This window comes from Squalius cephalus, assembly GCF_949319135.1.
Source record: "Squalius cephalus genome assembly, chromosome: 13".
Classification (NCBI taxonomy): domain Eukaryota; kingdom Metazoa; phylum Chordata; class Actinopteri; order Cypriniformes; family Leuciscidae; genus Squalius; species Squalius cephalus.
This window is the reverse complement of record NC_137134.1, coordinates 16,578,406-16,593,884: the sequence shown is the minus strand read 5'-3', so window position 1 is coordinate 16,593,884 and position 15,479 is coordinate 16,578,406. Positions and strand designations below refer to the sequence as shown.

General features: G+C 34.9%; 2 protein-coding genes across 6 annotated transcripts in view; one reads left to right on the top strand and one right to left on the bottom strand.

Moving 5' to 3' along the window:
* The window catches only part of LOC307170184 (complement factor H-like), a 268,514-nt gene that overhangs the window by 68,320 nt on the left and 184,715 nt on the right, over positions 1-15,479 (bottom strand). The window lies entirely within an intron of this gene.
* LOC307170191 (complement factor H-like) lies at positions 4,544-14,397 on the top strand. Of its 5 annotated transcripts, none has more exons than XM_079891245.1 (11): positions 4,544-4,702; positions 5,676-5,843; positions 8,032-8,137; positions 8,247-8,323; positions 8,498-8,680; positions 8,798-8,962; positions 9,739-9,933; positions 10,076-10,186; positions 10,657-10,824; positions 11,376-11,420; positions 11,629-14,397. In XM_079891245.1, exons 1-10 carry the CDS (start codon positions 4,633-4,635, stop codon positions 11,381-11,383), a joined length of 1,251 nt encoding a protein of 416 aa, XP_079747371.1. In that variant the 5' UTR covers positions 4,544-4,632; the 3' UTR covers positions 11,384-11,420; positions 11,629-14,397. The 5 variants fall into 5 exon arrangements, with proteins under 5 accessions (XP_079747371.1, XP_079747369.1, XP_079747370.1 ...); XM_079891243.1 differs by having other exon boundaries at positions 10,013-10,186; XM_079891244.1 differs by having other exon boundaries at positions 10,013-10,186; positions 11,493-14,397.

The window sequence follows — 15,479 nt, the reverse complement described above, 5'->3', positions numbered from 1 at the left end:
CAAAGGCCCAGTCCCAAATGGCACCTTAAACACTCGCGGTCTACCTCTGAGTCCGCATTTCATGACGTAACGCCTATTGGACTGTCGGGAAGAAGTCTGCTTTAAAGCTTGCATCAGTGCGGGCTCGGCAAAGGGGGCGCTCACGAGCACCCTTCTGATACCTAAAATTACAAACTGACACACGCAGCCATTGTAAGTTCACAAGACCAAAAGTTCATATGAAGTGTGCCATTTGGGACAGGGCCAAAGAACCTGTGACACATCTGACGAGCACGCATTCCGATGACGTCACCGTCTGAGGCTGTCAAGTTCAATGTCAATTTTCATTGATGTGTTACACACATTATTCACAGCAGAGGCCTGCTTCATAAAAGACGCTAAGAAAAGCGGTGATTAAACTTCTCTTATTAAACATATCTTCTAACTATAAGCATTTATCTTTAGGATGTTGGCTAAGTTGCGGTGAACTTATAGATTATTACACTCATTTATTTTATTTAATTTTTTTTGTTGTTGACATTTTTAATAATAACAATAAAGATATTAATATTTATTAATAAAGATACAAAATATAGTTTTGGGTATAGGATATATGCTACTTAATAAAGATTAGTTATACTTATTTCGAATACTGTGAATTACAGCTTTTAAATCAATAACACAATTTTGGAGAAAGCCAGAATCCCCAGTTTTAAATTATTGTTTAGATTTAGTTTTTAAAGTATACTATGGAGAGGATTGCATGAAATTAAGAGCAAAAGTATTCATTTTGGAAAAACAAATCAAAGAATATTCTATAAAATCACATTAATTATATTCATTAATTTTTATATAACCCTCTCCCCTTTTAATTATAATTATTTATTATTTTATTTATTTACTTATTTAATATTATTATTCAATATTTAAATAATATTACTTGACTTATTTAAAATTCATATAAAATATAATTGAACACGTTTGTAGGTCTATATTGTATCATTTATCATTGTAGCCTTATTTAAGTCAATGTTCTGTATACTGTATATTTATTTTTGGACTGATAGTTGTTAATAAAGTCAAATAATTGTATGCGAGAGAGTCAGTGGTAATATCATTGTGTTCCATGGGTCAGTGTTAGAGGAACGGTGTAACAACTCAGGCTTAGCCTAAAAGTTAGCCTGCCCTGGACCAGGTTAGTTTCCCAGCATAAGTTGCCAGAGTAACTGAGTTTGAACTATTTTAAGTTTGCTTTATGAAAAAGAATCCACCAACAATAAGTCTGACTTACCAAAATAAGCCTGGCTTTAATTCTAATCGTGTTTCATGGAACAGCACTCTGGTCACACAAAGTTGTTCCCAAAGCGCTTCAGCGCAGCATTGAGTGTAGCTTTTGAAAGGGAACAAGTTGCTTAAGTTTCAGTTTTTCACGATTGTTAATAAAAATCCCAAAATCCCAAACCATTCATTCATGTCACGGTTGTTGAATGCATTGTTTCTTTCTTGTCTCGTGTCGTTGTGTTTATGTGTGAGTGGGCGTTGTCCCGCTCACGTGTCTGTCAGCGCTCCAGCTGATCATCATCATCATCACAATCACTGTTCACAGCTGCTGTTCATTCCCATTGCCTATATATACTCACACCATTCTCTGTTCCAGTGTCGGATTGTTTGTTGAGGTCCTGTGTTGCCGTGTCTGTGTTCCCGTGAAGTTTGCCGTGTCTGTGTTCGCCTGCCTTGTCTTCTCGCCGTCTTGTTCCTCGTCACTGGATTCACCGCACTCAAACACCGGGATCGGGATTCTGCACTATCACAGCACCAGAGCACCACAGACCATCGAAAAGTCCCTGCACGAGCCTGAGTCGCCGCCCTTCTTTGTTCCTGTACTGTTTTCTGACCATATTGAGATATTAAACACTTTTTGAGTACCTGCAACTGTTTCCTGTCTGTTCAGTCATGACAATTCAGTTCTAGAAACAAAGACACATTTCTCAAAACATTTAAACATTTCACTTGTTTTCACACACATTCCTATTTTCTCAATGTTTTCTGCAAAACTCCACTCAAAATGCTTTTCATTTTGTCAGCATCCTGCCTCCTGTTGTTTGTCTCCGGACCTCTAGAGGTCCACTGTGTTCCCCACTGCCTTAGTTCTTCCTTGTCTGTCCTTGTTAGTGTTATCCAGGTCACATGTGCCTTGTTTTAACATAAATGTAATATGCAAAATGACAATACAATATGTAAAATGTCACAGAAGAGCATTAAAGTTGAAAAGTCGACTAGTCTGTGCAACCCCTATACTGTACTCATGTTGTGGTGTTCGTCGTGTTGCAAGGCTGTTTTGTAATGGACTCGTATTTTTTACAGAAGCTTTAGAATAATATACAGATAAGTTTCATATTTGATGTCTACGTATTATATTTTATTTTTATCTGGTGAGTAGTAGCCGTGCAATCAGTGGGATAATGTAGTCAGACATTTATTATATAAAAAAATAGTGCTTAAGAGCTGGGACATTTGACTACAAAATCATACGGATATCATTGTAAAATGTACAAAAATACTTGGTTAATATATGTGACATTACAAAGTGCATTTGACAGTGTGGGGGAAATAATTATGAATAGTGCTCCCTTCTATTCATAACCTTTTACATATTAACCACGGGTTCAGAGATTGGTTGGTTAATATTCTGATGAAATTGCTGACAATCTTTTTGTCTGTCGCAGTCAATATACATTGAAATCTTGGTGTATATTTTAAAATAATAAATGCAATCATGAATTTTAACTTTACAGAAGGACCACTTGGTGGTGCAATTGATCATTGAATTCTTAAAGCAGATATTTATCAGTCATCCATTATTTTGAGCGGAGAAAAAAAGGGTAAAAAATGTGACATTATTTGAAATAGGAAAATTAACAGGAACAAGACAAATAATCGCATTCTATTTTCTCCATTTTATTTTACAAACATCACAGCGCTGTAAAAAAATTTCCTTTTGGTAACAACATTTCACATGATATTTTTGAGTAGTTAAGGCTTGATTTCATTCATGGAATCTGAATAAATTATGTAAAATCCCCTAAATTATTTAGTCTATAATATGTTTGTTTTTTTGTGAATAGTGAATGGAAATAACCTGTTTATATTTGTCTTTGACTTATATTGTAGAATTAAAAGACTGTATGCTGCTCAGCACAGAAACAAACTTGTTCCTGCACTAGCATTATAGCAAAGTTATTGCTCAATGAACAAAGCAACATGCTTCAGATTATCAATACATGCAGTTATTCACAACCTAACCATAAGCCCTACTCTTCTGCACAATCTGCTGATCAAAACTTCAACATAATAGACAAACAAACGCTTTCAAACAACTGAACATTAAACATTAACAGATGTTTCCCTTTGCTCAAAAACACATAAAATAACACTTCATTTCAACATGTACTCTCCATTTCCAGCCATGTGCAAAGCATCCTGGGAACTAACAATGGTGTCTCTAAAACCGCATAATTGATCAAATTCCCTTAAAATAAATAGGTAGCATTTTTTTCCTTAATTTTATCAGCTTAATCGTTCCTCAATTTAAGCCTCTAAACTGTGAATGTTTCCTTCAAAAATTAGGAAAATGTATCTCTTAGTGAAATGTTCTCAATATTTTTTTACACAACACTGAACCACAATTTTCTTAATAAAATATACACAATATTTTTAATTATCACTTTAAAGTTTTTTAATGAAAATTACAAGACCCATGATTAATTGTTTTACACTAGTGTCGACTGCATTCAGTAAGCGGATATTTGAACAAATAAACAATATTCCCTACCAAAATAAAAATAGGTTTATCAATTACAAACCAAGCTTTTTTTTTTTATCTTGTGAATTTTGTCGATTTAATTTTGACGTTTATGTTATGTTTATTGCTATAAAATAATCTATTCAATTCAGGGTTTTTAGTATTTACACAAAAATCGCAAAATCACAAACCTCAAAACTTTACTTATAAACTTCTTATAATATTTAGTTTGACATTTATCTTCACAGTCAGCATTTCACAGTCACAAGAACTCGTTTTTTTCAATATTTATTGGGGGAAAAATACGTTTGTATTAATTTTTCATGTCCTATTTTGAACATAATTAATTGTATGCCAAGAATCACAACAACCATTTGCAAACAAAGTTAAAGACCTTTGAGTTTAACAATTCAGTGTTTACATAAAAAGTAAGATCCAGTAAATGACATCCAGCCTTTACATTTCCAACTCTTTTTAAGATTTATGTGAGATAAGGAGGATCATCTAGGTCATAAGAGACAACAACAGTTTAAGCACAGTCAGTCAAATACTTTAAGGCTTTGTGAATCTTCTTCGATCTTACTCATTATGCTTTATGGGACAGATTCATTCACCACATAATGTACTTTATGATTTGATTCACGAAGAACATGAAAAACATTAACAGAATTAAAGAGTTCAGAGGTGAACATGGCATGTTGCTTTGCTTCATGTATGAAATGAAATGCACAGAGTGGTCCGGTGTAACAAAAACCTCTCTTTGACTTTGATAAATGATTAACTTGTTGATCCCCAAGCAGACAAGAGTATCAGAGACAGACCAACAAAGATACTTGTGAATTGAGATCAAAATGAGAGTTCCTGTAAAACTCCTCGGCTTCGTCTTTTGGTTGTTTTCCTTAAATTGTGCTCGATGTCAAGGCAAGTGATTATTTGTTGTTATTTATTTGAATGTCTTTTTAATTTAGATTGTATTGACTTGAATATGAATGTTATATTATATGCACTTCCCAAACTGTAGATTTACAGTGCTATGCATAAGTTTAGACACCCATGCTAAAGTTGACTAAAAAGAGGAATAAAAAATCATCTTTTGGAAATTGAACTTAATGCCTTAATTAAAAAAATTAGGAAAAATCCAACCTTTAAGGACACCAATTTTCTTTGTGAATGAATAATGTATCGTAAATAAATAAATGTTCTTCCTTAAAATACAGGGTGCATAAGTCTGGACACCCCTATGTTAAATTCCCATAGAGGCAGGCAGATTTTTATTTTTAAAGGCCAGTTACTTCATGGATCCAGGATACTATGCATCCTGATAAAGTTTGAGCAGGTTGTTTGAGCAATCAACCTAGAGATTGGCATGGAGTACTTTCCATAAGATCATCTCTCAATGCAAATCAAACCAGCTATTAGGCTAACTGAAATAAAACCATGCCAATCTCTAGGTATGGTGAAGGCTATGTGATGATGTGGGGCTATTTTAATTCCAAAGGCCAAGGGAACTTTATCAGGATGCATAGTATCCTGGATCCATGATGTAACTGGCCTTTAAAAATAAAAATCTGCCTGGCTCTATGGGAATTTAACATAGGGGTGTCCAAACTTATGCACCCTGTATTTTAAGGAAGAACATTTATTTATTTACGATACATTATTCATTCACAAAGAAAATTGGTGTCCTTAAAGGTTGGATTTTTCCTAATTTTTTTAATTAAGGCATTAAGTTCAATTTCCAAAAGATGATTTTTTATTCCTCTTTTTAGTCAACTTTAGCATGGGTGTCTAAACTTATGCATAGCACTGTAGAAAGTGTTGCCTAGTTTTGCATGTGCTTCAGCATTTAATGTATACAAAATGTCTTTGTGTAACATTTTTTTGTGTTTCTCAGAATGTCGTATAGCAGATATTAACTATGAAAACACAGAACCAGTTGCGAAAGAGTTACACGATGATGGTGAAACAGTGAGGCTGAGCTGCACGACAGGTTTTACTGGAATATATAGATTAAAATGTGAAAAAGGACAATGGAAGACATCCATTGAGCGACCATGTGCAAGTGAGAAAATGGTCAATTCCACATCACCAATGACCACATAATTTTTGGTTAAATCAATTAAAGGGTTAGTTCACCCAAAAATGAAAATTCTGTCAGTAATTACTCACCCTCATGTTGTTCCAACCCCGTAAGACCTTCGTTCATCTTCGGAACACAAATTAAAGGGACACCAGGCAAGTCTGAGTGTTTTTTCTCTACGAAGCTCCCCCTAGTGTTTGGTAGTAAATGCTTTCAAACACTCTGTCGTAAAAACAAACTGTTGTCCCTCCCCCCTCGCCACGAGCAAACCCAGCTGATCAGAGGAACCGGCTATTTCAAAACCAGTAATGTCTACCGAGGCAAGTAATATTTTCTTCACAACTAATGGCGAGTTTTTTTTTTTTTTTTTTATTGTGTTGTCATGCATACTAGTATTTTTACCGGGAACGAACGGTATGAAAGAGGCGAACTACTGCTTTCGTGTTTTGTTTTTTTGGGAGAGCGGGCATGAGCATAAAAAAATATATCGGAGGATAATATTTGTCTAAAGTTATATTAGCAAAGCCTAAAAGTTAATCTGGTATAATGACGGTTTACCTTTGCTTGTCTAAGAAAACAACAGAACGTTTATTCTAGCTCGATCATGATATGTGCAACATGTTTATTGCCTATTATCCGACGCGTTGACTTAGTGACATAAAATAAAAGTGTAGGCAAGCGCAAAAGCAAGAATGCGAGGTCTACATCTGACTTGCAGCCTTCTCTGTCTTTCAGCTCTCGCCATTCTGAAAAAGCTTGACCAATGTTGATACGTGTGCGAGCCCTCGCTCGGTCTGAAGCTCTTTTCCTTTTTTTAGCGCAATTTTCCTACGGACAAAATTGCGATTGTTAACTCATGATTTCTGTTCTGTCTGTGCGCACCAATCTTGCACTTCTATCTCCTCCTCAACCAGACCACCTAGAGACTTCGGGTTTTCGGCATTATGTTAAGGAAGGTCTAATCTCGGGAACGCACACAAAAAAAAAAAAAAACAAAAAAAAAAAAAACATAAAAAGATTTACTATCTCTTAGTGTTGTGATCCCATGACGTCAGAAAATTGCGCTAAAACACTCACTGAGTTTTTATTACTTGTTTATTCTTCTGTCAAGGGTTTTTGCTGCTTCTTCCCCGGCTCTGCCATTATCAACAATCGCTAGCCGAATTTCGTTAGCCTGCCTCTGGGGATGCTTGCCGTAAACTGATCCTGCTTCTCGCGATGTTTGAGACTTTGTGAGACTTTGCGAGACTGAAGGACGCGGGTAGGATACACCAAACTTGCAAGCGGGATATTCTTCCTACAGGCAGTATTTGCGGGTGAGAGAGTCTTCATTCGCCCTGTAATGAGTCATTTAACCATATACCGACTTACGAAGATGATTTATTAACACGAAAAAGTTGCCTGGTGTCCCTTTAAGATATTTGATAGCTTGATCACTCCTCCATAGGCTTCTAAGGGACCGAACCATTTGCCTTCTAAGGGACCATGAACCTTGCTGGCCCAGAAAAGTTATTAAAGAGATCGTTAATATAGTCCAAGTGACTACAGTGGCTCAATCTTAAGTTTATCAAGCAACGAGAATACTTTTTGTGTGCAAAAATAAACAAAAATAACGACTTTATTCCACTATTAATTTCCTTCTCTCTGGGCCTCCAGTGAGTTCGCGTAGTGTTTTAGCGCAGCGCGTCTGTGTTGCACGTCACCACGTAGGCTCACTATTGGCCGACGCTAATCATGTGTGTGATGCGTGTGACGTACAACACAGACGCGCTGCGCTAAAACACTACGCGAACCCACTGGAGGCCCAGAGAGAAGGAAATTAATAGTGGAATAAAGTCGTTATTTTTGTTTATTTTTGCGCACAAAAAGTATTCTCGTCGCTTGATAAACTTAAGATTGAGCCACTGTAGTCACTTGGACTATATTAACGATCTCTTTAATAACTTTTCTGGGCCAGCAAGTTTCGGTCCCTTAGAAGCCTATGGAGGAGTGATCAAGCTATCAGATTTAATCAAAAATATCTTAATTTGTGTTCCGAAGATGAACGAAAGTCTTACGGGGTTGGAGCAACATGAGGGTGAGTAATTACTGACAGAATTTTCATTTTTGGGTGAACTAACCCTTTAAGTCAATATTACAATGCAGAGTAAAACTTGTTTGATTTCTGCAGAGATAAAATGCAGTCACCCAGGGGACACACCAAATGGTGATTTTAGTCTTATATCAGGATCTGAGTTTGTTTTTGGAGCAAAAGTGTTGTATACTTGCAAGAAAGGGTAAATGTGCTTTATGCTTTTTATTCTCTTGTATGACATGCATACTGTCCTTTTCAGTTTAACACTCCTTGTACTTGTAAAAAGTGTGCACTTGTACTTGTGTTCACAGGTTTGAAATGACAAGCAGAATCAATCAGCGTACCTGCAGAGCTCAAGGATGGGACAATACTCTCCCTATCTGTGAAGGTACGCTTTCTGCAGTAACTAGTTTTCTTTTTTGATATTTTTGATTTCTTTTGATTTTCTCTCAGTCATAAACTTCGGAACTATAGTGACTCATGACAAGAGAATTATAACTAAAATAATTGATTGGTTTGTTGTTACTTTATTTTGTATTTATTGTAATATTTTTTTGCTTAGCTGTGAGATGTCCAGCCATTCGCACAGATGAGGATGTGATTGCATCGGGCAACACAGAGGAGGGAGGCTATGGTGATTTTATTCACTTTGAGTGTGTATCTAATGACAAAAAGACAGACGGAAGTAGTGTCATTCACTGCACAGAGACGGGCGAATGGAGTCACCCCATTCCAAAGTGCAAAGGTTCATTTCACTGTTTGTTTGTTTGTTTGTTTGTATCTTCGCCCAATGATCACAGATTTCTGAGCTTTATTCAAAACACCAATTTAACTATTTCTCTTTCCCTTGCTTTTCACACAGAGATAACATGCACAGCACCAGATATACCAAATGGTGATGCTGTTGAGAAAATGCAAGAATACCAGAAAGATGCCATATTAAAATACAGATGTTCACCAGGGTTCAAGCCTAGAGAGGGAATCAGATGTGCTAAATTTGGCTGGACTCTGAACCCAGAATGTGATGGTAATACACCAATGTTACATAATAAAAAATTAATATGTGAAACAACACTAACATCATTCTATCCATATAGCTTTCATTATGCAAAAGTAGTCACACTGAAACATTCTTAAATTAGATAGCCATTAACCTTAAATTCAAAACCGAATATTGAAATAAAGCGAGTATGTAGTTAATAAACTAATATTGTATATTGCCAAAGCATTCAAGAAAATATTTGCTTGATCTTAGTTTGATTTCTTTCTAAATGATGAAAGGAGTCAACACACCAATATTTGTAAAAGTTGAGAAAATGGAATGAGATTATTTACTTTCTTCATGTGATGCTGTAGAAAGTGTCCAACTGATGTTGTTTTCTGGGTTTTAATCAACTTTTTTTGTTTTATTTATTTTTTTATTTTTTATTGGGGATAATCATGAGACAACAGCATTTGCTGATCATTATTATTTGGTAAGTACAAAATCAGCAAAAAAAAAAAAAAAAAAAAAGCTTACTAATAACTACTTTCAAATTGCTTGCTTAATTTTAGTTTAGCAAATATATCTAATAGTTCTCAAAAAAAAAAAAAAGTGCTTATTCTTATTTAGGGACTTATTCAAATTGTACTCTATTTATGGGAAGCTATATTTTTTTTCCATTTTAGGATTTAAAAAAAAAAAAAACAATTGTCAGAATCGTTTGTTTCCCCCAAAAGACAAAGCATGCTAATCCAGTTTCACACATGTTTTATGCTTCATCTCTTCTTACCCTTATTTCTACATAATTATGTCTTGTACAGAAGTAACTTGTGAGCTTAAGTCAACCACATTTGGAGTAAAAAAGATCTACCCAGAGGGTAAAACTATTTTCAGAGCTGGAGAAAGTGTGGAGATCACCTGCACTGAAAAATACTGGATCTTTCAAACAAAAGAAACCTTCAACTCATTTACATGTCAAGAGAATGGGCAGTGGGATTATGAGCCTGTTTGTGCGGGTAAGATTATAGAGAAACACTTCTGCATTTATTGCTGAACTTACTGCATGTTCTTAAAATAAAGTAAATCTGGTTTCAGAAATTAGATGTGAAGTTCCACATGACCAGCATGTGTATAACCTGTACTCTTACTTCTGGGGAGATCTGAAATTGGGAGCAAAAAGATCTTACTATTGCATGTCTGGATATGATCAAATGTCAGCAGTGGCCACATGCACACGAGACGGATGGACACCTAATCCACTGTGTGCTGGTATGGGCTCATATTAATGTTACAGTTTGTGCAAATTATTTAACTTAATAATTGATATTGAACATATAATTCATACTATGAATTAAGAATTTTAAATGAGTAGAAAAAAATAGAGCTTAATAAAACATTTTGTATAAATATTAATGGAATAAGGAAATGGATCATTTAGTTTATGTGATTTGTATTCATACATTTAAAAAAAGAAAAGAAAATATGTTTAAATTTAAGTTTAAGATTTATACAAAATGTTTTATTAAGCTCAGGTTTTTTAATCATTTAAAATTCTTAATTCATAATATGTAAGGATTATTTAATTGAATTTGATGGAATTTTACTATTAATTGAAATGCCTAAATCTGGAAAAATGGCTTAGAATTGTTTTGAGTGTAAGATTATAGAGAAACACTTCAGAATTTGGCATTGAACTTATTGCATGTTATTACTGTAAAATATTGTAAATCTTGTTTCAGAAATTAGATGTGAAGTTCCACGTGGCCAGCATGTGTATGACCTGTACTCTTACTTCTGGGGAGATCTGAAATTGGGAGCAAAAAGATCTTACTATTGCATGTATGGATATTATCAAATGTCAGCAGTGGCCACATGCACACGAGACGGATGGACACCTAATCCACTGTGTATGTGCTCATATTAATATTACAGTTTGTGCAAATTATTTAACATATACAACTTGCAAGTGAATTCTCAATTAATTTTATCAATGAATTCTACAATGTTTTGAAACTGTTTCCTCACAGCAAAGCAAAAATCGTGTCATGATCTGTCTCTGAAATTTTGGGCACAATTTACATACAGCCAATAATGTATTGTATATTACAGTATTTCTGTGTTTGTGCATTTTCATTGTTAATTAGTTGAGGTCATCAGGTTTGTCTGCAGCTGATCTAGACTCATCTTTATCATTCTGATAATAATTAACAATCTACTTTTGTTGAGGTTTTTATGTTTTATGTTACGGACAGCTAAACTAAATAGAAAGTTCAAAAGTTCAGAGTTTATTTAAAATAGAAAATGCTGTGTACCATTAGAAATCTCGTTACTGTCACTTTTGATCGATTGAATGCATCCTTACTGAATTAAAATAAATAAATAAATAAATAAAACGAACCATATTTTATTGATATTATTGAAAATTAAATGTTTTTTTTTTTCTTCTTCTTTTCTTCAGGTCAGTAAGACATAAATTGGAAGAAAGTTGGAGTAAAACACTGAGGTAAAAACTATTAAACATTTTGATAATGTACTAACCACATTTGATTTACAATAATTTAATTTCTGTTTTCAGAGTTTATTTTGCAGTGCAAAATTTGAATGGGATAAAGATCCTGCAATGAAGTGTAAACTGATTAAAAACAACAGTAATGTTCACAAGTAACTGCATTTATTATAGTTTTCTTTATTAAGATCTGATTATCCCACAGATCTGAATGAAGATGGACAGACACGCTGTGGCAGAGCAACACACACACACACACACACACACACACACACACACACACACACACACACACACACACACACACACACACTTGCTTGATGCTTCAATTTACTTGCTCATGTTACAATCTATTATAGTGACACATACAGTAAAGTAAAAAAAAAATCCCTATGATGAAGTAATATTTTTACAAACCAAGAGATGAGATTCAACTTTGTTTTGTGAAAATATATTTGTTTCTTCCCTATAAAGAACAAATAGGCAAAAACTTAAGCACAACATTTTACATTCTCAACTTTAATTCTATATCCTTGTGATTATTGGTCACTTTTATTGTAACTAAATGAAAGGCAACTTAAAATAGTTAATGATTATAAACGTCAGCAAGAAAATGCTTCTATAAAATACATTCACGGGTATATTACATTTACATTAACCAGGTAGTGATATAATGATACCATAGATGTAGTTATGGTGGACATTTACTATAGTGACCACTGTAATACAAGGTTTAATGAAGCTAAATGTAAGACATTAAGTCCATCTAAATGTAAAGGTTAACAACTCAAAAAGTTTTCCTGAACACTCTCACTATCTTCAATTGTTCGGACAAACACCTGCTATATACACTTGCAGAAATATACATTTGTCTATTGCATCATGAAGTCACTGCATGACTAGAACTAATGGATGGCAATGAATATGTCCTTTAGCAAAACACCTGATGAGCACTGACGCTTTTTTGATAAAGGCATTAGGCAGAAATCAAGTACAGTTTATGAAGCTGAAAAGAGAAAACAAAATGCTTTAACAATATGGAAAAAGATAAATCACTATTTTCAATATTGGTACTGCATATATCAAAGAGATCACAAGGAGGAGTGGGACTTCACATGAAGACTTTCAGAAACTGAGACAGAGCCAAAGGGTGCACCTCGCTGGACACATCATACGCATACCCAAACAACACCACCCAAAGACAGTGATGAAGTGGACACCACCAGGAGGATGCAGGAGACAGGGAAGACCAAGGAAGACATGGAGACATGTTTCACGAAGATCTGAAGAATGTCAGTGTCCCATGGAAAGATGTGGAGAACTTGGCCAAGGATCGAATACGTTGGAGGACACTTGTTGCCCAATGTGCCCAGCATAGCACTTGATGATGACGTTGTGAGTTTATCCATAACTGTGGGATATTTTTCTGTAAAGGGAGTTGCATAATTAAATGTTAAATGCATTTATGTAATAAGTTAACTGATATGTGGGCATGATTAAAAGTATGTCTTTAATAGCAAGCAATAATCATGAACTTGTTTAAAAATAACATGATTTACATGCAAACGGGACAGTTATCAGCAGTGTAACTGATCTGATTACGACAAAATAATCGAGTATCTGATGTCATGTGACAAGTAAGATTAGCTTTTCCACTCTTGCAAACAGAGGAAGGTTATGAGGTGTGGAGAGACATCATGTATCATTGGAACATGAACAGACAGTGACCAATTTGTAATAATTTTAAAGAATACAATGCAATTAATATAAACTCTGACAGTGTGTGGGACTTTCCAAGAAGGGGCGCAACTGATTTACAAATATCGCGATAAATATGCACAGGAATTGAGGCAGCAGCCAATGACAGCACTAGGACTAAAAGCTGCAGGATTGTGTACGAGTATACAAATATGTACGAGTATTGTACGAATTTGACAACTTGTTAAATCTTATGAATTATTAAGACTTTGAGACTATGTTCGTACTGATTGGGCTATGGGTTTTGTAAGAAAAGTTTTAAGAAACAACAAATGCTTGATAAAATGTTTGATTAAGGGTTAAAACCAACACATACCATTGCGAATATTTGCCTTTGCAGTTTTCCGTCACCTCCGTTTACTTCTCCTCAAACAATAATGGGCTGATTGAGTCTGAAAGGCCTTTTTGGTCTTTCCAGCTGAAAAAAGAGAAAAGAAAATATCATTATGTATAATACATAGGATTATTTAAAGGAAAAAATGACTGATTTACCTTACAAATTTTATATTTTAATATGCATTCACAACAAATATCACTTTAAAACTACCAATTCTGAGTTTTGTGGTTACTGTCCTTTTACCACCTATCACAGTAAAACTAGGGTTAATGTGGTAAAAGCATTGTAAGTGTTGTGGTTACTGTGCATTTATAATAAGTATCACATTAAACTACCAATACTGAGGTAAAAGCATGGTAAGTTTTGTGGTTGTCCTTTTACCACACCTATCACAGTAAAACTAGGGTTACTGTGGTAAAAGCATTGTAAGTGTTGTGGTTACTGTGCATTTATAATAAGTATCACATTAAACTACCAATACTGAGGTAAATGCATGGTAAGTTTTGTGGTTGTCCTTTTACCACACCTATCACAGTAAAACTAACGTTACTGTGGTAAAAGCATTGTAAGTGTTGTGGTTACTGTGCATTTATAATAAGTATCACATTAAACTACCAATACTGAGGTAAAAGCATGGTAAGTTTTGTGGTTGTCCTTTTACCACACCTATCACAGTAAAACTAACGTTACTGTGGTAAAAGCATTGTAAGTGTTGTGGATACTGTGCATTTATAATAAGTATCACATTAAAACTACCAATAGTGTGGTAAAAGCATGGTAAGTGTTGTTTTTACTGTGCTTCTACTACCACTTTGGAACTAATTGTACTACTTTAAAGGGATACTTCACCGATTTTTCATATTAAACTATGTTATTCCCTTAACTAAGACCAGTGGCGGAACTAGAGTTTTATACATGGGGTGGCCAGGGGGTGGCCACTGCTACTTGCGGGGGTACACAGTACACACACACACACACACACACACACACACACACACACACACACACAGACAGACAGTGGAAAAGCTAATGGAAGGAATTGGGTCACTCTGTTTGTGTCTATAAGTGTTGAACATCTTTCTAATTATAATTATTTAATTTATAATTATTTTTTTGTGTTCATTTTTTGGTGAACTATCCTTTTAATCTGGCAAAATCTTCTCAACTTAAATTCCTGAATTGGGTATGTGATTGACTGCCTGTGTCTGGTAGATGCTCTGACCTGTTCCTGGTCCTGAAGTCTGACCACACTGACTCTGACTAGCCAGTGGTGATGCAAGGGCTGGGGTCTGTTTGCATCTGATGATCTGCCTGTTAGTCCAGTCATTTTAAGCCAAAATGGGGGTCAACCTTGAACAAATTGCAACAGAAGCAAACTCAACTGATTTTGTATACTCAATATGTCCTAAGTAAGGAAAAACAAGTCCCGAAGAATCCCATTAGGGGAAAGTTTAGAAAAAGACCCAAATATAGCCTATTCATACGCCTATTCATTCTTTCTCTCACATGAATAGGGTAAAAATTGTAACCTTTAGATATCACCATGAAAATTACTGAGTTGATTACTTACATCAAGACAAACAAAAAATGTATTACAAGTTTTTTTTAAATTGTTTGTTAACATGGACAAATTGTGCATAATCTAATTATGTATGTGCTAATTTGCATAAATACCACAACAGATCTAAACATTGGGTATAGCCAGGTGAAAATGTCTTGTTGAATCTTGTTGACATATAACTGTAAAATACTTAATGTTAATGTCTGAATGGAACCCATTTAGGCTACCCATGAGCATTAATACATAGAGGCAGGAAGAAGTACTTTAGAAACCAGCCTTTATTCATTTTTAAGAGATTGGGTTTGAGGCTGGGTCTGTGGGACTGTTTCTGGGGGACGAGTCTGAGGCAAGAACAGGAGACAAGGGTAAGGAAAATGCTGAAGACAAAAGGTAGGTAAAA

Coding starts and splice junctions, on each gene's coding strand:
- LOC307170191 (XM_079891243.1), top strand. CDS start 4,633: ATGAGAGTTCCTGTAAAACTCCTCGGCTTCGTCTTTTGGTTGTTTTCC. Junction 8,138..8,246: donor TTGTATACTTGCAAGAAAGG/GTAAATGTGCTT, acceptor TTGTGTTCACAG/GTTTGAAATGACAAGCAGAA. Junction 8,324..8,497: donor TACTCTCCCTATCTGTGAAG/GTACGCTTTCTG, acceptor TTTTTTGCTTAG/CTGTGAGATGTCCAGCCATT.